Source organism: Wolffia australiana, chromosome 6, assembly GCF_029677425.1.
Source record: "Wolffia australiana isolate 7733 chromosome 6, ASM2967742v1".
Classification (NCBI taxonomy): domain Eukaryota; kingdom Viridiplantae; phylum Streptophyta; class Magnoliopsida; order Alismatales; family Araceae; genus Wolffia; species Wolffia australiana.
In genome coordinates this window covers 10,223,340-10,246,212 of record NC_135840.1, presented here as the reverse complement: position 1 = coordinate 10,246,212, position 22,873 = coordinate 10,223,340, and the positions used below count along the sequence as shown (strand labels likewise).

At 43.6% G+C, this 22,873-nt stretch overlaps 1 protein-coding gene across 2 annotated transcripts; it reads left to right on the top strand.

The window, feature by feature from the left end:
- Positions 1 to 149: 149 nt before the first annotated feature.
- LOC144704081 (Oxidoreductase, zinc-binding dehydrogenase family protein) lies at positions 150 to 22,480 on the top strand. Of its 2 annotated transcripts, none has more exons than XM_078576319.1 (4): positions 150 to 309; positions 2,340 to 2,481; positions 20,508 to 20,599; positions 21,618 to 22,480. In XM_078576319.1, the coding sequence occupies exons 1-4, from the start codon at positions 235 to 237 to the stop codon at positions 22,344 to 22,346; spliced, it is 1,038 nt and encodes a 345-aa protein (XP_078432445.1). In that variant the 5' UTR covers positions 150 to 234; the 3' UTR covers positions 22,347 to 22,480. The 2 variants fall into 2 exon arrangements, with proteins under 2 accessions (XP_078432445.1, XP_078432444.1); XM_078576318.1 differs by having other exon boundaries at positions 21,615 to 22,480.
- Positions 22,481 to 22,873: the final 393 nt, after the last annotated feature.

Here is a 22,873-nt window from a genome sequence, read left to right as displayed (position 1 = left end):
TGTCCCGGACATGCCGTTCCCTAATATTCACAAGGAAAACTAAAATATCAGGCCCAATAAGGTTCGGGGGTACGTGTTCTTCTCTGAAATAAGCACGTGTCACCGCTCTAGCGAAACAGCGAGGAGTTGACGAAATCTTCCCCGCTATGACTTGGGGAAGACGTCGTCTCTTCCGATCACTCTCGTTGATCTGTAGCGGCTTCGGAGAAGCCTTGATTTCTGCGCTCTTCTGCCATGGCTGCTCAAGGAGGGAAGCTTATGCGTGCTGTCCAATACGAGTCCTACGGCGGAGGCGCCGCCGGCCTCAAGGTGAGCTCTCGATCGTCTCTTTTTTTGATGTTGTTTTTCTGGAACTGAGATTCGTTAGAGTAATCGTACATGTAATTTGAGCGGGAGCTGAGATTTTGCATGGAATCAGGGTCCGTTTCCGCTTTGCAATTCTCCTTCAATTTTTTTTCGAATTTTTTGAAATTAAGGATTTTCGGCTTTCTTTCGTAGCTTGCTTACCTCCGCTCTCTGTATTCTGTTGCACGTTTGTTCAGAGGAAATATGATTTTTTACAAAGTAACTTGAAACGAGCGAAATCCCAACGCGTGGAAAAGAGTAAACGAAGGATGAATTCTACTTTAAGTTTGCGCTTAAAGATCATGAGCGATCGCGGGTGGTCGGCTTGGATTGCATTACCAAAGGTTAATAGATAGGGTTGAGTCTGAGAGTCTGGATGTTTTGTTATGATCCCCATGGAGATCCAATTTAAATCAAGAAAAAGTAGGAGAAGAAGATGATGAGAAGTAGAATGGCCTAGGCCTCAGGAATTTCCGAATCTGGAGTTCTTGTCATCACCAAAACCGGAGACAGCTTCTCGTGTCTTGAAAAACTTGAATCATTCTTCATCAAAAGTCTTTGCGTGGCTTTACCAGGGGGAAATTTATAACCCTAAGAAAATTCAAGAATCAGTTATTCTTCCTGCCTCCGGGCTTATTCGCTGACTAAGCCTGGTTGATCGAATCCTCGTTGAATTAGTACTCTTAAGGATGCTTTTCCCATTGTCGACAGCTTGTTCTCAAGCTGTTCTAGAGGATACCCTGGATCCATTATTGGACCAGGCAGGACCCTTAGTTGGGTTGATGGTAGCTATGAAAACGAAGGCGGTGATGGCTGCAGTGTAGTATGGCAAAGGTGGAAGGCTGGGTGGATGGACTAGGACCTGGCTATGGTAGCAGCGGTAGCGCACTGGCGGCAGTGGTGGAGGAAGAGGGCTGAGAATTGGCTGTTGACAGAGTGACCATTGGGGGGGGGGGAGGCTGATTGCAATTGGATCTGTGTGCCTGATTTGAACAGCGCAAGATGCAGCGTATATGGCGGATGTAGCAGCATTTGAGAAAATTTCAGTGGCATTGTTTCTTGGTGGGAACTGCTGATGCAGCAGAAGCAGCCATCTTATTTTCCTCGTTGATATGTTGAGATAAAGTATCAACATGTAAGATGAGGCGATCATATATTTGCATAAATTCTAACAACCATCCCTCTGCATTTTGCAATCTAAGTTTGATGTTTGCGCTTAAATCCAAATTAGTTTCCGCAAGTCACACTAACATTGGTTATGATACCATTGCTACGGTACCCATGGAGATCCAAAAAAAATCAAGAAAGGAAGTAGAAAATGGGAGGAAGGAAAAGAGAAAAAGAAGATGAGGAGTTGGAATTGACTAGGCCTCAAGAACTTCCAAATTGTGAGTTCTTGCTCTCACCACAGCTGGATGCAGCTAATCCTGATACTGCAAAACCTAATATGGTCCTACATCAAAAGTCCCTCTTATGGCTTTACAAAGTGTATTTATAACCCTAAGATTGTTCAAAAAACAGTTATTCTTCCTGCAAAAGGCTCAGTTGTTGACTGAGCCTGGTTGACCGGGCCTTCTGTGATTAATCCTGATGTGGACTGTAAAATATTTTATCTTGCTTTCTAGATTAACTCTCCTGAAAACTGATTCTCTTTACGATGTAAGAAATTATTTTCAATGTGACAGCTTAGTTGGAAAAGTTGAACTGATCATGGAGGTAGGAAGGAGCTCTCTATCATAAATATGGTTTAAATAAATTGTGAGAAAATAATTATTTCAATATCGAATCTATCTTGGGTTCTTTGAACTCGCTCAGTTCACTCTGGTTGAAATGGATTTGATTATTCCGAAAACATTTGATGATTTCACAATTTACTAACTTGGGGAGTTGAAAACATTTAATTTATTTCACAGATTAATTACTTTTAACTTTAGACCTATGTATTATCATGTATAATATATTTATAAACATTTAATTATTTCTTCCTACCATAGCATGTTGAAGTCCCAGTTCCTTCGCCAAAAAAAGGCGAGGTTCTGTTGAAATTGGAAGCTTCAAGCATAAACCCTGTTGACTGGAAGATTCAAATGGGTTATATACGTCCATTTCTTCCTCGGAAATTTCCATTTGTGCCAGGTATTCCTTAACTTCTTTTAGTTGAACCTGTCAACTCCATGAATTTAAAAATTCCATTTTGCGGTGTTATCATGTAACATATGTGCCTCGCGTGCTGTACATGAATTTGGGGAAAACTACCCATTGAAGGGCCTTTTATTACATACATATCATATTTACTCATTACAAATTACGGCTTTTCTTTGTTTTACTCGAATATCTTGTTGGCTCCCGCTCCTTGTTCTGTAAAGATATTGCAGTAAAGGGGTGACTCGGAGGTGAGAGTACATTTTTTCCCCCAAACTAAGTTTCCCAATGTTATGTCTGGAGTTCATTTCTCTAGTTGTTTCTTCTTTAGCCATGTGGTGATAATTAAGTCGAGTTACACAGATGTACATAGAAAAGAACAATAAAAAATATGATATATTAGATAGAAACGATCACACATGAGACTTATAGATAGAACAGAAAATGGATTGTTGGGCAATTGGTGATTCTAACTGTAGTTTTTGGAGAGAATAGCCCGTGAAACACTTGCAAAGTGATTCTGACAGTCAGTTGTTGGAGGGGATAGCAACAACGCAGAGCCAACGAATGATTCTGATGGTTGGTCGTCGAAGAGGAGAGCTGCAGTAGGGTGCTGATACGTTCCTTCTGAGGGGCCTATCGAGAAAGAGAGGGAAGGAGAGGGTCTCTGGTAGGATAGACAATGATGAGGGAAGTGGGGATGAGCAGGGATGGCAAAGTGGACATCGCCAAGAAGGACAAGGGCAAGAAGGTGGATGTCCCAATGGGGTCATCATTACCAAAAATGAGAGACTGACTTCTTACTCAGTGTCCTGGCCCCCCAAAAGGAGGGCTACATATTTAAGGGGGAAATGCAGGAACAAAAAGGCTGCTAGTGGGCTTACGATAGGATAGCGAGTGTAACAGGTGGCAGTTGGAGATTCTGACAGTCAGTTGTCTGAGAGGATAGCACTGCAGCATGGAGCTGATAGGTGATTCTGACAATGCCGTCAGAGCGGATAGCGGCAGCATGGGGCCAAGAGGTGATTCCAACAGTCAGTCATTGATCGGGATTGGTCAGATGCGCAGGGGATTGAGGTAGTTTCACAGAAAAGCAGTTGTGCAGGCAAGTGGTTCACGATTATTAGAGATTGGCGTGTTGACAATAATACTTCCCCAGACGGATAGCTCATATCCGTTGACAATAATACTTGACAGCTTCCCTATTTGAAATGCTGTGGTACCATGTCAAGTTAGGGCATTGAATGAGGATCTGAAGCTAACAAGAGATTTGAGTAATAAAAGTTATGCCGGACGTCGTCTGGTCGGGTATCGAGATGATGCTTGGATTCCTAGATGATGCCGGACGTCGGTGGGGATGTAGTCCAACGGATATTGAGACGATGCTGTGATACCAAAATGACGTCGGCGTTGTCAAGATGTCGTCTGACGGGTAATTCCGTAACGGGATAGGTAACTACATGAGTGCGATGTCCTAGGTGGAGTGTACGGTCCGACTCATAGGTGTTGAATATGTTGTTTGTCTTTTTCCTTATGTACCCCTGCTTTGCTCTCTCTCTCTATCTCTCTCTTCTACTCTCCATACATGTATTCCTGTTATGGAACCAAATGACCAAACGAGAATATTTTGAGTTTCTTCTGAACCTATCCTTTCTCTCTGGGTTACTTCATGGTATCAGAGCCATACTAGTCAAGCTTTCTGCGGGGATCACTTCCTTTGAACTCAGATCGCCGTCAAGCTTCCTTGCTCTGTCGCCAATTTTGTACCGGAGCCTTCCTTATCTTCCTTGCTCCAGTTTTTCCTTATCTTCCTTGCTCCGGAGCCTTCTTCAAGTTTTTCATCAAGCTTGGAATCCCGACCAGCTTTCCATCAAGCTTCTCGTCAAGCTTCTCTTCTCTGCCAGGTTTCCGTCAAGCTTCTCCGTCAAGCTTGGAATCTCACCTTCGGAGAGTTCGGGATTCGCCTTTGGACCGGACCAAGACCTCTCACGGGATTCGCCTTTGTCCGAGTCTCACGGGATTCACCTTCCGCGGGATTCGCCTTTGGAGGTGAGATCGCCTTTGGACTGCTGAATCGCCTTTGGAGGCCCAAACAGACTCCGACTTCTACTGGACTTTGAATCGCCTTTGGGAATCGACTTCTACTCGGTATCTCAGAATTGATTGGGAATCGATTGTCGAAGTCCAAGAATCGCCTTTGGCTTCCTTTGGGAGTCCAAGAATCTCAGGATCTCAGGATCACCTTTGGATCTCACGATCGCCTTTGGAGCGTCAAACTTTTGGGAGCTCTACTAGACTTCGCCGACTTTGACTTCGACTTGCCAAGTCTCTGTGACTTGTCAGCTCGACTATTTGGCACCGACCGTGGGGCTACTCTCTCAATAGTTTCACATCATCGACTGTTGCCACATTGATTTACCCAAATCGGAGTATCTCATCGGACTTCACTACTCTTGACATCACCTTAGGGCATCTTATGACTCAACTACTTCCGCTGCCACTTTGCCACTAGGGCTGCCTCCTCACTCATCTGAGTTGAACTCTTGGCATTATTCCCTGCCACGTATGCCGTCTGAATTCTGATTTACTGGGTTGAATCTTCTTGAATGGCGTCAATATGTTTAAATTACCTTGAAAGGGAAACTCATGAAGCACCTTGTGGAAGACCTGTCGTCTCCCACTGCGTCTCACTATGAGCACTGGTTCGATGTTGAGGGTGTAGTTCATAGGTGGTTGCTTGATAGTATCAGTCCAACCTATGCTGCTGAGTTCCTGTCCTTAAACTCCGCCAAGGAGATCTGGGACGCCATTCAAGAATCCCGAACTCTCTGGACCTATCATTTGGAGTTGTCGTCTCTTTGGGCTGAGTTGGACCACTACATGGCCCCCGACCCTCATTCGGTTGACCGTGGATATGTTCTACAACTTCGGGTGTTCAAATTTCTCATGTGACTGAATCCTGAATACGAGTCTTTGCGCGGGCAACTATTTCATCGGGAGAAGGTTCCTGGTGGAGGTTCAGATGGAGGAAACTCGCCTCGGCATCTTCCATTCCGAACCCGCCTCAGCGATGGCTGTTCAGCAGCTCGGGAGCTCTCGATATACATCTGTTCCGGCGGTGTCGCCGTATATGTCCTCTCCTAAGGTGTCGTCACCGAACATGAACTCCCCGGTCCAACAATCGGCGTCTACAGGCCATGGTGCTCCCGGTAATTCCTCTATTTTCTGCAACTATTGCAAGAAGTGAGGTCATACCAAGGAGACATGTTACAAGCTCCAACGGAATAATGCCCATCAACGCCACTTGGTAACTTATCTTCCTCACCCCTCGGGGCAGCTTATGACTCCTACGTCTATTCCTGAGATCCCTCAACCAACTGCTGAAGCCACATCTTCAAAGGTCGCCCAGTTTCGACATGATGAAATCGATCAACTTCGCCAGCTTCTTCAATCTAAATTAATGGACTCTACTTCCCTCATTCATCAAGGTACACCTTCTTCAAATGTACAGTGGATAGTTGATTCCGGTGCCACCGCCCATGTCTCCTTTCTCCCAGTGTTTCCTTACCTACACTCCTCTTCGTCCTCATCACATCAGTACTGCATCCGGTGCTCTCATTCTTGTGGCCGGTGTGGGGAGTGTTCAATTGTCATCAACTCTTACCCTTACCCATGTCCTTCATGCTCCTCGTCTTACCCTGAATCTCTTATCCCTTCATCACCTTGTCCGAGATCTTGGTCAAGCCGTCTCTTTTACTTCTAATTCTTGTTTCTATTGTGATAAGGTGTCGGGGCAGACGATTACACTTGCTGAGGGGCACGGTAGTCTCTACGTTCTCCAGCGTCCTCCACCCGCTTCCCCTTCGGTCCCTACCCTCGGCGTAGCTCTCTCCACCTCGGCGCTGGATCCTCTTTGGCTTCTTCACCATCACTTGGGCCATCCTTTTTCTACCCTGAAACTTATGTTTCCTCGTTTATTTCATGGACGTTCTGTGGACGGGTTTATTTGTGAACCATGTCGGTTAGCTAAACACACTCGCACCACATGTCCTTCCTCGGATCTGTCTTCACGTTCGACGTCTCCTTTCTCTCTCATTCACAGTGACCTATGGGGCCAGCTCCCGTTCCGAGTGTTTCGGGTGCTCGATATTTGGTGATTTTTGTAGATGATTTTACTCGCGTTACATGGGCATATCTTCTCAAACATAAATCCGACCTTTCTCAAACTATCATCTCTTTCCACGCCTTAATCCAAACTCAATTTGCTACCTCCTTCAAATGCTTACGCTCTGATAATTCCCGTGATTATGTTAATTTCACCCTCTCCAACTTCTTCACCTCTAATGGCATCGTCCATGAAACCTCCTGTCCATACACTCCTCAACAAAATGGTCTAGCGGAACGAAAGTTTTGACACATATTTGACACCACTCGTTCCCTTCTTCTTCACATGGACATGCCTACATTTTTCTAGGGCGAGGCTTCTCTCACTGCCGTCCATCTCATCAACCACCTTCCCTCTCGTGTCCTTTCCCATGTTTCCCCCATTGATGCCCTCCATCAAGCCTACCCCACAGTTTCCTTGAAAACTAACCTTCTTCCCCGCATTTTTGGGTGCACCTGCTACGTGCCTAACCGTCATCCTACTCGGGACAAGCTTGACGCTAAGGCGCTCAAATGTGTCTTTGTGGGTTACTCCTCTCATCAAAAGGGGTATAAGTGCTATCATCCTTCTACTAATCACTTCATTGTCAGCAAAGATGTCACCTTCAACGAATCCAATCCATTTTATGTTTCTGCTTCGTCCTCCCCTCCTTCCTCTTCTCCTTCCTGTGCTGACTCCCTGGATTTCCTTGTACCCCTTCCATCGCACTCCTTGTCTCCACTCCCTGGGCCATCTCCATCTTCTTCCTGTCCTTTGGTTCCTCCTCTAAATTTGATGGCACCACGTACCATCGCCGCCTGCGTCCCCTCTTTCCTGTCCTTGCCCTTATACCTCCGTCACCAACCACTCCTGATCAGATCCCTCCTCCCGCGGGTGATGATCTTCCTATTGCCCTCCGCAAAGCCCCTCGCCAATGCACCTCCACCCCTTTATACCCTTTGGCCAATTATCTTTCTTCCCCTCGCCTCTCTCCGTCCTACCGTGCTATTCTTACCCGTCTGGATTCCATCGCCATTCCGAAGAATGTGGCTGAAGCATTGGCCTCCTCCGACTGGCGACGCGCTATGGACGAGGAATTAGCTGCTTTTGATAAGAACCGGACGTGGGATCTGGTGTCTTTACCTTCTGGCAAACACCTCGTTGGATGTCGATGGGTCTACACTATCAAATATCAGTCCGATGGCACTCTTGAGAGGTACAAGGCACGCCTTGTGGCTAAGGGCTATACCCAACAATTCGGTGTTGATTATCTGGAGACATTTGCTCCCGTGTCAAGATGAACACGGTTCATCTTCTTCTTGCCCTTGCGGCTCATCACGATTGGCCTCTTCAGCAATTCGACGTCAAGAACGCCTTTCTTCATGGTGATCTCCATGAGGAAGTTTATATGGCCTTGCCTCCTGGCTATGTGGCTCCCCCTTCAGCACTTCCCTTGGTGTGCCGTCTCAATGGCTTGAAGCAATCTCCTCGGGCTTGGTTCGGTTGTTTTATGCACTCTATGACCTTATTTGGCTACTCTCAGTGCAATGGTGATCATACACTTTTCTACCGTCATTCCACATCCAGGGGAGTCACCATTCTTCATGTGTACGTGGATGACATTATTATTACAGGGAATGATTCCCTGTCCGCGGCTCAATTGGCGACTTATTTTTCTGGTGAGTTTGACATTAAACATCTTGGTGTACTCCGGTACTTTCTTGGCATTGAGATCGCCTACTCTTCGACTGGGATTTTCCTTTGACAACGGAAATATATAGTATTGATCTTCTACAAGAACTTCCCATCGAGGTGAACCATTGGCTCTCTTTGGGGGATCACGAGGAGGCGGTTGATCAAGGACAGTATCAACGCTTGGTCGGGAAGCTGCTCTATCTCACTCATACACGTCCTGACATTACTTATGCTGTTGGCGTCTTAAGTCAATTTATGCATTCTCCGAAGGCCTGTCATATGCATGCTGTCAACTGTGTACTTCGTTATCTCAAAGGTACCATTGGTCTCGGTCTTCAATTTAAGCGTAAAGGTGGTCTATACTGATGGGGATTATGCTGGCTCTCATGTTGACCGCCGCTCCACCACGGGCTACTGCACCTTCCTTGGGGGGAATATTATCACATGGCGGAGCAAGAAACAACCTGTTGTCTCTCGCTCTAGTGCTGAAGCCGAGTTTCGTGCCCTGGCACAAGGCATCTGCGAGGCATTATGGATCACCAATCTCCTCACAGAGTTGAAGTTGTCGTGTGATCAATTTACTCAACTGTTTTGTGATAACAAGTCGGCTATCAACATCGCCCATGATCCGGTACAACATGGTCATATTAAACATGTCGAAGTGGATCGTCACTTCATCAAAGAGAAGCTTGAGTTCGGAAAATTTTGCATATCATATGTTCCCTCCGCCCAGCAGAAAGCTGATATCTTTACCAAAGGCCTGTCTGCTCTGCATTTCCAAGAATTGTGCAGCAAACTGGGAATGGATGATATCCACTCACCAGTTTGAGGGGGACTGTGATATGATACCGGGCCGCTGTTATGCTAAACGGCAGCCCGGTATGGAATCCAAGCCCTTCTATCGGCCCAGTTAGGCCCAAACCAATGGGCGTCCTCCCTGTATGTATATATACATACGGAAAAGAAAGAAGAAGAAGGAAGAAACGTTCCCCGTTTCTTGTTCTAACCCTAGTTTGGGCCTAACTGTTGTTCTAACCCTACCTCCTCTTGTTCCCCGTTTCTGCACATCTTTCCCAGGCGTCGCAATTCTATCCCGTGGAATCCAAGCTGTTGCTCCAAGGGGAGTGATTGACCACGTCGGAGTTGCGAGCTCTTATCTCTCTCTCGTCCCCCCTTTCAATCCTATTGTATCGAACAATTCTTGGAGACAGTTACATTTTTCAAGAAGTGTCAAGAAACGTTCAAGATCAATCTTTCATTTCGTTAAATTGCATAGATACGTTCAAGAACACATCAGACTGTTGAATATGTTGTTTGTCTTTTTCCTTATGTACCCCTACTTTTCTCTCTCTCTTTCTCTCTCTTCTACTCTCCATATATGTACTCCTGTTATGGAACCAAATGACCAAACGAGAATATTTTGAGTTTCTTCTCAACCCATCCTTTTTCTCTGGGTTTCTTCAATAGGAATTCGCGACTCCAGGGCGGGCGACCAATGACGGTGACAGTGACCTTCTGACCCTTGTTGGAGCGACGACGGGGTCGAATGGAATATTCTGTTAATGCTCACACGTAACGAACGGGCTCAACTTGTACTTAGGAAATCACTCGACTCGTAGTTTTCTCGTTAAATTCTCTCACCTGGACTAGCCCGAGCGTGGTGGAGTGCAGACAAAAATATACTGTAGAAAGTAATGTAACTGACGAGCAAGGGATGGCGTACCTCGTCAGTGGCGTTGCTCGTCGTCGGGGTCTTCGCTGGTGCCAGTGCCAGTGCAGGCTGATGCAGTGAGAGACGTGCTGTGGACAGATACGGCTGGGCTTGACTGGCGGCAGTGACGCGGCGCAGGAGTATATTGACGGATGTCGTAGGCGAGGAGGGAGAGAAGTATGACGTCGCGATGGCTCAAACGTACGGTTAAGCTTGGCGGTGACGACCCCTTTCTGGAGGACCAGTGCGAGCCGGGACGACCACTGTTACAAGCGATGACGGACGACACGATGTCGGGCGTGAATCCGGGCAACGGTCAATGGGAGACAGTCTGCTGCAGCGTGGCTTGGCGTTAGCACGCAATGGAGCAATTGGACAACACTGGCGTTCAGTGCTGTGTTAGGTAACTGAGGGCGTTCCTCCGAAGATCAGGAAGGCAGTGTGGCGTCCAACAGTGAACCCGCTGGTGGGTCAGACGCTGGGGCAGACGACATATTCAGACAATGCCGCTAAGGCCAGGCAACTATGCGGCAGCCAATTGAGAGCAGTTTCCGTCTGGCTGGCGTCTGGGCCGACACAGTCATCAGCAAACACGCAACGACCGCAGTGTGGTTGATCTGAGATTGGGCGTTGATACCCAAAGAAGATTCACGTGAACGTGGGTCGGTCAGTGATATGCACATGCGAGGCAGTTTTCTCTCTACGCAGTGCATACAGGTTGTGGAGTGGCCCGCGGCTTCACCGAGTAACGGCTTGTGGCGGCGCAGTGGGGTTGGCACGCCGAAGGACCACCCCCCCTGCGCAAATGACGCTGATGCGACGATTCCCGGCCGTGCGTTGACGTTGTGGCGTCGAGATCCAATGGTGTGGCATATCGGCTGCAGCACGACGTGTCACACTTGGGCGCACCAACTTGCGTGGGGCACAGTTGCATTGATCGTCGCGGCTTCGGATGCGTCGAATGCGGTTTAGCCACACATGCTGTGAACTCGCGAGCTATCGGTCGTGTTCTGAGGGTGGCGGCTATATCGGTGGACCAGGTCTAGCACCAAGGCCGATAGCGGGACGATCGCAGGGTGCATGAATCCTGGGACGTCCTTGAACGGATTGCGTGAGTCCATTGATCGCGTCGCCAATGTGGTCGACAAGGATGTTGTCCGGGAGACACATCGAACATGTGCGCGCGGTGGCCGATGGAGGCGAAGTTTGATGGAGCAGACGTCTTGTTGATGAGGGCGGCGACCCAGGAACACTGTCTCTTCTGTGCTCTTCCTTCTCCCTCTATTCGTCTCCTCTCTAGCCTCTCTTCCCTCTCCTCTTCCTCCTTGTTCTTCTTGGCCCGATATAACTGCTAAAACAAAGAATTCCAGATCTGAGGTTAACTGGTGCTCATCATGGCCTTTTAAAGGGCAATGGTGGGCACTTACAAGAGGATCCATTAGCCCCTTAAGAAGGGTCCAACAAGGACCCGCCTTAGATAGACGGCGATGACGAAAATGAAAACGACAAAGTGATGACAAAGACAAAACAAAAAAGATGATGATGAAGATGAAACGACGACGGCTAAACAAAATCGAAACGTGAGACAGATAATGACGTGCTTTTCACCCGAGGTATTTGAACCTGGATGCCTTCGCTTGCGCCTAGGCGTGCCGGTCAGGCGAGACATGAGCTGGTAGGGGTGGACGGTGACGATGCTGATGGCTTTGAAGACGTGGCGGCGATCTCGGGCGGGCGCTCTCCATCAAAAAGGAAGTATCATAATTTATTTTGAGTAAATAGGTTGCGCATGTATATTAGGCCATCTAACGGCTTATTTACATGACATAATCTATATAAGTGGACTCAGTATATGCAGCTGATATCTAAGCTGCGGTGCCATGTCTATCATTTGCCTGATCCTCCACCGTCAGAATCAGATAAACATACCAGAAATGGTGTTGTGACAAAGAGGTTCTATTCACATGGTTGTTAAATTCTATATGGCCTTTGACACAGTCAAAGATGTCTGGGATGCTGGTCAGAAATTTCACTTAGAGTGTAAAGATGAATCTCACACTTCTGATCTCGTTGACAGATCTATGCGACTTATACAGGAGTGCTGTACCACATTAGCATTTGAAAATTAGCATCAGGTGTCATGGAAAGAGATTAACTTACCCTTGAAAAATTCAGTGGATTTTGGTTTATTCTATATGATAGGGGTTGTCCCTATCTGAAGGGACTGTGATATGACCTTCCACAGACATACATACAGAGGAGGAAGTGGACAAAAGACACACTTGCAGATTTACACATGTGAGAAGAAGGATGATGAGGAGGATCCCAAATTCTATAGATAAGGGGAAGGCAACTCAAGAAAGGGATCATCTTGAAATTTGGTTTTTGAGGCAATACAGAGGAGCCATATGCTTGAACCCCTCGATTTATATGCAACGTCTTCAGATCATTAAGATTTGATCCCTATTCCGTTGAGTAATATGGAAATCATCTTGGGAGTCCAGTGGTCGAAATCACTGGATTGGTTCTACAGGAACTGTAAATTGTTAATTTAAAGTTTCTGTTGGCGCAAGCACATATGCTCACTTACAAAATCCTATATCTACTACCACAAGGCGTATCCCCAATTCAAGTGGCCCAGGCTTTGATCAACAGTAAGAGACAGTCCATGGAATTCCGTGCTGCTTGCAACCCAAATCTCCCAACGGTATCCCATCTTCCACTGAATTCTGTCTTTTCTTAATTCATATGTTTTATCCTACTGTTTTCCCACAGAATTACTGCCTACCGCGGAAAAAAAACATTGGATCATAGGATACATTTAATTCCCCACTCTAAAACCATCAACCTTAGATCCTGCCACTATTCCCATCTCCACAAAAAAACGAATTAGATTCCAAATTTATCCTTCATTCTTCTAGCCCATTTGCTAGCCCTTCACTGATGATAAAAAATAAGGATAGAGGATGGGAGATGTTTGTTGATTACAGAGCCCTCAACCAGATCACTATTCCCAACAGATACGCCTTCCTATTGTTGAAAAATTAGCAGAGGAATTGCATGGTTCCACAATATTCACTAAACTAGATCTTAAGTCTAAGGTATAATTGAATCAGAATGCATGAAGAGTACGCTCATAAAACATATTTCAAAACAAATGACCTTTTATGAGTTAACATAAATGCTATTGTGGTTAACCGATGACCCGACCACTTTTCAAGCACTGATGAACTCTTATCTTCAAAACTCACCTGCGGAAATGTCTCATAGTATTTTTTAATGATATCTTGATTTACAGCAAAAACTATGACCAGAATGAACAACACCAACATTCAGTTTTTCAAATATTACGGGCTCACCAGTTATGTATCGATGTTACCCAATGCAAGCTTGGTCAAGACAAAATTCATTTCTTGGCCATTGGATTTCAAATCAGGGGGTGGGCATGGATACTGAAAAAATTTGAAACTATTCTTCAGTGGCCTGCCCCTACGACAGTCAAGGAACTATGAGGATTTTTTGGGGTTGACAAATTACTACAGGAGGTTCATATCTCACTATGCTTCTAAGGCACAACATTTTCCTCAATTATTGAAAAAGAAAGCTTTTGACTGGAATTCTGAGTTAGCTCATGCGTTCATCAACTGAAAGAAAGCACTATCACTACACCAATATTGGGATTGCCGGACTTTTGATATATTGTTGATGTAGGCCTTCAACAATCATTGAAAAAAATTCCATAAAGGGTGTTCAAATCCAATGCCTATGATTGGAGAGACAGATGACCACAACAAACGATCAAGAAGTGGAGGGAGAGTAGAGAATAGGAAGAATGAAGAATAGTAGTCAGGGAACTTAGCCGCATCAGCCGTTTTCCCCTTTTTGGACGGAGGATCTTTTGCCCAACCTGGAGGTCTTGATTTTCCAAAAACCTAATTCCCTTTCTTGAGGGCACGGATTTATTTATATAGTTTCCCTTTTCCCGCCCAATCTCCCACTTCCTAGGAGTGAACGGGCAGCTGCCTTTCCTTTCTGGGATGTTTCTTTCAAGTCTTTCGGAGGTTCCTAATGCTTAACTTTAACCTTTGTAGTAGAAACCAATGAAGTGGAGCAGTCCTCACTCAAGAAAACCACCCTACTGCATATTTCAGCAAAGAATTATCAGCTCAAGCCCCATTAAAATCTGCTTATGAACGGAAATGATGGTATTAGTGCTTTTGGTACAAAGATGGTAGTATTACTTGTATTTCCAGAAGTTCCATCTTCTCAATAATCAATTCGGTTTAAACTTCTTGAATGATCAGAATGAGATTCCACGACAATACCAAGAGCGGATAGCTAAACTGCTTGGTTTTTACTTTGTATAAGGCAGGAAAGAACAACACAATGGCAGGTTTCCTATCCAGGTCAATGACTGAAGGCCTCATGGCTGTCTATATCTACTGTCTATTGACTCGACAAGGCTGTACTCATTGCAGAGATCCAGGCAGACTCCAGGTCATTGGAAATCAAAGAATCCTTAATTTCCACTGCTGCTACTCACATAAACTACTCACTCCACAACACTTTTTTTTATAAAAATTAACTTGTTTCACCAAAGTTGTCTTTACTTATCCTTGGCATCTTACAGGACTTTCAGGGTCCCAGTATTTATGGACGTGGCAGGTTCCTAAAAACTTACAGACGAATCACACAGTAGCTATATTGGGAAGGTAGGAAAACTCGGATCTAATCAAATGTTTCACAATGTCAAGTATGTCAGCAGAACAAGTTTTTGAATTTGAGCCCTGCAGGTCTGTTCCAACTTCTGCCCACTCCTACTCAAGTTTGGGAAGAAGTCTCTTTAGATTTTATCTAAGGATTACCATTGTCACATGGTTACAACTCAATCGTGGTTGTTGTAGACAGACTGTCCAAGCAAAGTTATTTCATTGCACGTCTATTCAGCTCAGTCTGATGCTGATCGTTTCATTAAGGAACTAACTAGATTTTGGATCAAGGCCATGTATTCCCCAGCATTTTTGGGCGGGAACTTTATAAACAACAAGAAGCAACATTGAAACTAGGGATTGAAAGTTTGTCGTTTGGCGCTGCACGAACGACGTTCTTGATTAATGTACAGTTGGAAATAGCTGTTCATTTGGGAAAAAAAACTGCTGTTTTCCACAAGTTGTTGGAAAACGTTCAAAAATTTTCAGAAGGGTCATAGAGTTTGTTATCGGCTCAATTTCACCTGCATATCCTGGTTCCATTCATCAGTGAAGCACTTTTTCCCCTTTTGCTCTTTAGGCTCCACATTTGTTCCTTGCATAAACTCAATTTATGCCTCATGACTTGATCACTTGACACACTACCTGCAGGAGGAGCTCATCCATCATGGCCATAGCCATCCATTGTGTTTCTGTACTGCATGTTGGAGATCCCTAGATCATCTGCCCTCCCCCCCCCCCCCCCATTTATCGTCTGCCATAATGTCCACCTAGGATTATCCTGTTCGTATTCATGTTTGTTCCTGAATGTTTGCACAGTCGTGAACAAACTCATTTATTTCCCCAATCCCTCATTGAAACTCATTTCATCGTACCATCTGGAGACAGATGGATTAACTGAAGTCATCAATGGAAGTCTGGAATGCGATCTGAGGTACTTTTCATCCGAATGTCCTAGATAATGGGCCAAATGGCTTCCATGTGCTGAGTATAGCGACAACACATCTGATAAGTCTCTACCAAGAATATATCAAACCAAGAAGAGGAGAATGGCAACTCCCCATCGCGATACACGTGCAGATTGATTCGGCACGTGTGGAGATTTGATTAAAAGGCGCGGGAAAAGTGCTGGGAGCGGGGAGACTATAAAAAGATAGGAAGAAGGAGCTGAGAGGAATCAAGAAGTTGTTATCAGAATTGCAAGTCATCAGGAGATACTCCTCGCTTACGTGTTGGTCGATCCGGACAACACAGCTTCCGATCCAGGGAGCCTTCTATCTCTCTTATTTTCATGTAAATCTCCGAACTCTCGACAACTGCTCTATTAAACGTGAAATCTGAGTGGTGAACGACGATTGGCACTTGATTGAATGAGAACTCTGGTTATCATTGATCGATCTGATATCAGTTCTTGTCAGTTCTATGCTCATATTCTATCTCTATGAATTACACCAGTCATAGATTCGACGGAACTCAACAGGATCTTAAGAATTTGGTATCAGAGCTTTTCGAGTCCTTGGATTTCATGGCGGATCTGGTTCATTCACACTGAAGAGAATTTTGGTATGCTTACATGGCTTGATCTTAAGAATCATTTTGAAGGAAGATATGCTCTAGCAGTTCATGTTCTACGTCAACAAGTATCTGAGATCAGACAAAAGAATTCAGTGGGAGAATACAGGACAGAATTTGAAGCCGTCATTTTTTCAATTGCCCCTAGTAGCTCCAGAAATCAAGGAAAGTGCTAATCTTAGAGGGTTATTACCAGAAATCAAAACGGAAGTACTCAGAGATAGACCTTATGGCTTACGAGAAATCATGGATTTGTCGTTGAAGGCAGAAGCTGATCTAGGCATTTTATGCAGAGCCTCGCAGTCGAAAACACCTTACGCAGAATTATCACAAGACACCCAGTCCGGTCAAAGACCGGCAATGTCCTACTCCAATAAAGCTAATATGGTTTCTACAAATCAGCATAAGTAGACTCGTAACTATGTTCCACCCTATTCTAATTCTCAGAATAATTCCAGGAATAGTGAATATGAACGATCTGGGGGCAAAATAAATTTGAGAATCACCGATTCAGAATACCAGCAAAGAAAAGACAAGGGACTCTGTTATTACTGCAACGATAAGTTTACTCCAGGCCACCGTTGCAAGAAGAATCTAAATTTGATTTTGATCAGAGAAGGAGATGAATCGCCTGAGTATTGTGATCCAGTAGAAGAAGAGGACTTAATGCAAACTGACGATGAACCAATCACCAAGGAGCATTGTTCTTGGCAAGAGTCAACTTGAGACAAGCCCAAAGACAGGCAGCTACTGGGGCAATAAAAATGTGGGGTTCTATCAAGGGAGCTAATGTGGTAGTTCTGATCGATGGTGGCTCTACCCACAATTTCATAAACCCTGCTATTTTGAACACATTGGAGATTCCTCTATTAGATGGGCCCCAATTTGATGTGATGTTGGGGGATGGTTATTTGAGATCTTCACAAGGAATATGCCTTCACTTGCATCTTTATTTACAAGGAATGGACATTATTCAGGATTTCTTCCCATTGTCCCTGGGAAGGTTTGATGTGTTATTAGGAGTTAAGTGGCTCAAAACTCTGGATTGGTTTTATTCGAATTACAACCTATTAACTCTCAAGGTCCTATGGAATAATGGATGTATACTCTTCAATCAGACCCAGAATGTAGGCCATATGGTGACACAGCTAATTTACACCCTCAAGATATTCTCAGGAGCAAGAGGCAATTCAGAAGGCTTTTTGAATTATGTGATCCGAAGCAAGCTATGGTACTCAATCGACAACTCTCTCTAGTCATTTGGAATTTATGACTCCTTATATCCTTCAGTATTTGAATCTAATATGACATAACCTCCGAAAAGAGAGTTGGATCATCGAATACATTTGATCCCTGGATCAAATCTTGTGAATGTAAGGCCATACAGATACTCATATCTACACAAAAATGAAATTGAAGTGCTGATTCAAGAAATGTTAAATGCCCAAATCATCAGACATTCAACTAGCCCGTTTTCAAGTCCTGCATTGTTGATTAAGAAAAAAGATGGAGGGTGGAGGATATGTATCGACTATCGTGCTCTAAACCGAATTAATATACCAAAACGGTTTCCCATCCCAATCGTAGAGGAATTACTGGAAGAGCTCCATGGGACTATGATTTTTACAAGGCTAGACTTAAAATCAGGTTACTACCAAATTAGAATGTTTGAGGATGATATTCCTAAGACAGCATTCGAGACCCATCAAGGTCATTATGAATTTTTGGCTTATCTACAGCTCCAGCTACCTTTCAGGGACTGATGAATTCCATATTCAAACCATATTTGAGGAAATTTGTGTTGGTGTTTTTTGATGATATACTTGTATACAGTATGTCAGTGCTTGATCATGAAACTCATCCAAAATTGGTGTTCGAACTGCTAGAAAAAAAATCCACTATGCGTGAATTCGAAAAAATGTGCATCCCACCAGGATAGAATTGAATTTCTGGGTCATTGGGTTACGGTTGAGGGGGTGTCCACCGATGCAGGAAAGATAGAAGCTATTCAAAAATTGCCTGTCCCTACCTATCTTAAACAGTTGCGTGGATTTTTGGGGTTGACCAATTATTACAGGAGGTTTGTGCGTCACTACTCCAACATAGCTCTTCCTTTAACAATACTACTAAAAAAGCATGCATTTCTGTGAACTTCTGAGTCAGATGCAGCCTTTTCAAAGTTAAAAGAAGCATTGACAACCACACCGATACTCAGTCTACCGGACTTATACCAAACCATTTACGGTGGAAACAGACACTTGGGGTTATGAATTAGGAGCTGTACTTATTCAAGAGCAACATCCGATAACATATTTCAGTAAAACTCTGTCAGCAAGAGCTCAGTCCAAGTCAACTTATGAAAGAGAATTAATAGCTTTAGTATGGGCGATCAACAAGTGGAAGCATTATCTGCTCTTTCGGAAGTTCTGTATATTGACAGATCAAGTATCTCTCAAATTCCTCAATGATCAACATGATGTGCCTCAACCTGATCACAAATGGGTATCAAAGCTTTTGGGGTATGAATTTGAAATTAAGTACAAAACAGGCAAGAGTAATGTGGTGGCCGATGCGTTATCAAGATCTATGGGAGAGATGTCGATAAATAGTATCTCAGTTACCCATTGGTTAGACAAGACTCGTTTAGAACAGGAGATTATTCAAGACACATTACTATCTGAGATTAAGAGCTCAGTACTAGCCAACAATGGAAAGTATAAACACTATTCCATCCATCAAAATCTTCTGTTTTATAAAACAAGACTGGTAATTCCAAGTAACTCACAGTTGGTTACTAAAGTGTTACAAGAATTACATGATGCCAAGGTGGGAGGCCATGGAGGTTTCTTAGAAACATACAAACGGGTTTCTCAGTAGTTTTTTCTTGCATGGTATGAAAAGTCAAATCAAGGCTTTTGTATCTTCTTGCCATATATGCCAAACTCACAAGTCTTCAACACTAAATCCAGCGGGCTTGCTGTCACCTCTGCCCATACCAGACAAAATATGGGAAGACATATCATTAGATTTTATTGAGGGACTACCAAATTCCCATGGATTCAACTCTATTCTAGTAATAGTAGACCGGTTGAGCAAATATCCCATTTTATTCCAGTCAAACATCCCTATTTGGCTTATGATATTGCTATGATATTCATCAAAGAAGTCGTCAACCTACATGGCATACCAAGATCTATAGTATCAGACAGGAGCAGTGTGTTCACTAGTGAGTTTTGGAAGGAATTACATAAGATTCAAGGGACTAAATTAAGACTCATCTCATCATATCATTGTGAAACCGATGGTCAGACCGAAGTAACAAATAGAAACCTTGAGTGTTATTTGAGATGTTTTTCATCAGAACAGCCCAAACAGTGGGCAAAATGGTTACAGTGGGCAGAGTACAGCTATAATACATCTATAATCAAGATGACACCATTCAACGTTGTTTATGGTCAAGATCCACTACCTTGTGTCCAAGCTGGGCATGGGGAATCTCCGTTCTCCAGCTTGCAGAGAGGCTTATCATGTAGTACACGTGCCACACACAGTGTTAGGGAAACTAGCCATTAGAAAGCCTTGTATCTATATGTAACATATTTACTCACTACAAATTATGGCTTTTCTTTTTTATTATTCCAATCGCTTGTTGGTTCCTGTTCCTTGTTCGGTGTTGCACTAGCAAAACCTTAACAAGTTCTGTATCTTATGTTTACGTTAGTGTATTCCTGATAGGTCCATTAGAAGACTCTCATAATGGTTGCAATGCAGAGGCCCAATCATATGAACTGTTTTATACGACACAAAGATAAATGGAATGACTCCTGAGTTATTCACATTACCGAATGAACGACCTTTTTATATTCCAATCGGAAGCTGGCACGCAGATATTTGAATTATAAAACCGCACCTTTGGATGTTGCCATACCATAACCATTAAAAATTTATCATTCATACATCTCAAATGTTTGTTAATGATTATATTAAGTCATCATTTTGATTAGAGAAATGGCCTTTACTCCCAAGCCCCCAAGAAGATTTGGCCTCTAGATTGCTGGTAGATTATCCATATTTAATGCTCTCTTTACTGTAATGCGTCAAAAAATTCATTTGAAGCTTGAAATTATTATTTTAAACGATTAGTTTTGTCCTGGGTCACTCACCTCCGGAGTTGCTGTCTGCCTTCTAGTTTCTGATGTGGCGGGCGAGGTTGTCGAAGTTGGCGCTGGTGTGACCTCTCTGAAGGCAGGTGAAAAAGTTGTCACAGTCCTTGGCATCCAGGTGAGCCATTTTCTCCAACTTCATTATTGTCCCTCATTGTGCTCAAAACTGACTTTTTTTTTGTCTCCAACTTCGTCATCCTCCTCTTATCATGTTGAAACTTTCAATAGTTTCATATATATATATATCGCCCAATTACTTATTCATCTTACATAATTAAACAGTTTCATTTTATCATGCTCCAATGTTCAATGTTTTCATGCATATCACCCAAAGAAATCTTTCACCTCTGTCAATTAACGAGTTTTCTTTTCTCCAATTCATCGTACTCTCCACACCATTCTCAAAATTTCAATATTATCACATATGTATCTTTATTGACCCAAATTTAAATACATGGTTATCTTAGATAATTAAAAAGTTTGTTTTGCTCTCTAACTTCATCATCCCCCCCTCATCATGCTCAAACATTCAATGTTTTTATGCGTAGTGCCCAACCACATCATTGATCTGACGTAATTAAAGAGTTTTCTTTTGTTTGCACTTATCCTCCTCTTGTCATCATGCTGAAAACTTCAATATTTTCAGCTATATATATATATAGATATTACCCAAGTACATATTTATCTTACATAATTACAGATTTTCTTTTGCTCTCCAACTTCATCATCTTCCCCTCATCATGCTCTAACTTTCAAGATTTTCATCTAATTCTTCCAAAGACATCATTTTTCTCACATAATTAAAGAGCTGATTCCGTCTCCCACTTCATCCTCTCTTCACGATGCGAACAATTTCAATATTTTCATCAATTATCTTACATTATTGGTTATTTTTCATCTCGAAATTCACCATCCTCCCCTCATCATGCGCAAACTCTATTCAATAATTGCATATATAACATGCAAATAAAAATTTATTCTCCCTAATTAAAGTGCTTTCTTTTATCTCTTTCTTCCGCATCTTCTCCTCATCATGCTCACAATTTCATTTATTACATAAATATATAATTAAAGAAATTTAATACACACCTATCTTACATAATTAAATAACATTGCTTGCTTATACTTTTCAGCAGTCGGGAGGCCTGGCTGAATATACGGTGGCTCCAACAAAGCTGGCAGCTAAATTACCGGCCGAAGTCTCTTGTGTTGAGGCAGCCGGCTTGCCCATAGCTGGGTTGACGGCACTCCAAACCCTCCAGTCTGCTGGCATCAAATTTGACGGCAGTGGCAAGCCAGCCAACATTCTTGTCACTGCTGCTTCCGGAGGCGTCGGTCTCTATGCAGTCCAACTAGCAAAACTAGGCAATTTCCATGTCACAGCCACTTGTGGTGCCAGGAATGTTGAACTGGTGAAGAGCCTTGGTGCAGACGAGGTGCTTGACTACAAGACCCCCGGTGGCGCCGCGTTGCAGAGCCCTTCTGGCAAGAAGTACGACGCCATCATCCACTGTGCCACTGGCATCCCCTGGTCAACGTTCGAGCCCAATCTCACGGAGACGGGAAAAGTCATTGACATCACCCCGAATGCCGCCACCATTCTCAGATCCGGCTTGAAGATGATCACCTTCTCAAAGAAGAAGTTGGTGCCCCTCTTCCTGTCTGCCAAGAAGGATGACCTGGAATTCCTGGTTGGGCTGTCCAAGGAGGGAAAGCTGAAGACTATCATTGACTCGCAGCACCCATTGAGCCAGGCCGAGGTGGCATGGGCCAAGAGCATGGAGGGTCACGCCACGGGTAAGATCATTGTTGAAAATCAATCTTGGGATGATCCAAGGCCACAGCTGACTGGTTTGCGCCTTTAAACCTGTAGACTTTCCTTGCTTATGTTTATGTTGATGATGTCTTGTTGGTGCTCTTATAATAATCTGGATAATTGTACAATTGATGGGCATGTAGACTGGTTTGGCTAGTAAAAAAAATTTGATCTCTTTCCAAAGAGGCTGAAAATTAGAAGTTTGATTTCAAGTTACTGAATCTCTTTCTTGGAATTATTACGTACATTACATTTATTTTAAGATAAATTGGTGCAGTAGATATCTGTAATCTAGGAGTAAATTAAGCAAATAATATTTTAAGTAAAAGATAAAAAGTGAACCTTTTGAATCAGTGAAGTCAGTTGATGTCACTCAATGAAGTAGGGTATACCTTGTCTTCTCACAATTACGTGACAGGGCTCTTGGACTCTTATGGAAGGTGGCTCTTTCTCGGAATTTGCATTCTCAATTTTGGCCCTAAATCATCCCTATTATCATGGAACTAATAATTTTAAAACATAAACCTGCTCCTAAGTGCCTCATCTTCAAGGCATAAAACATACAAGACTGTATTT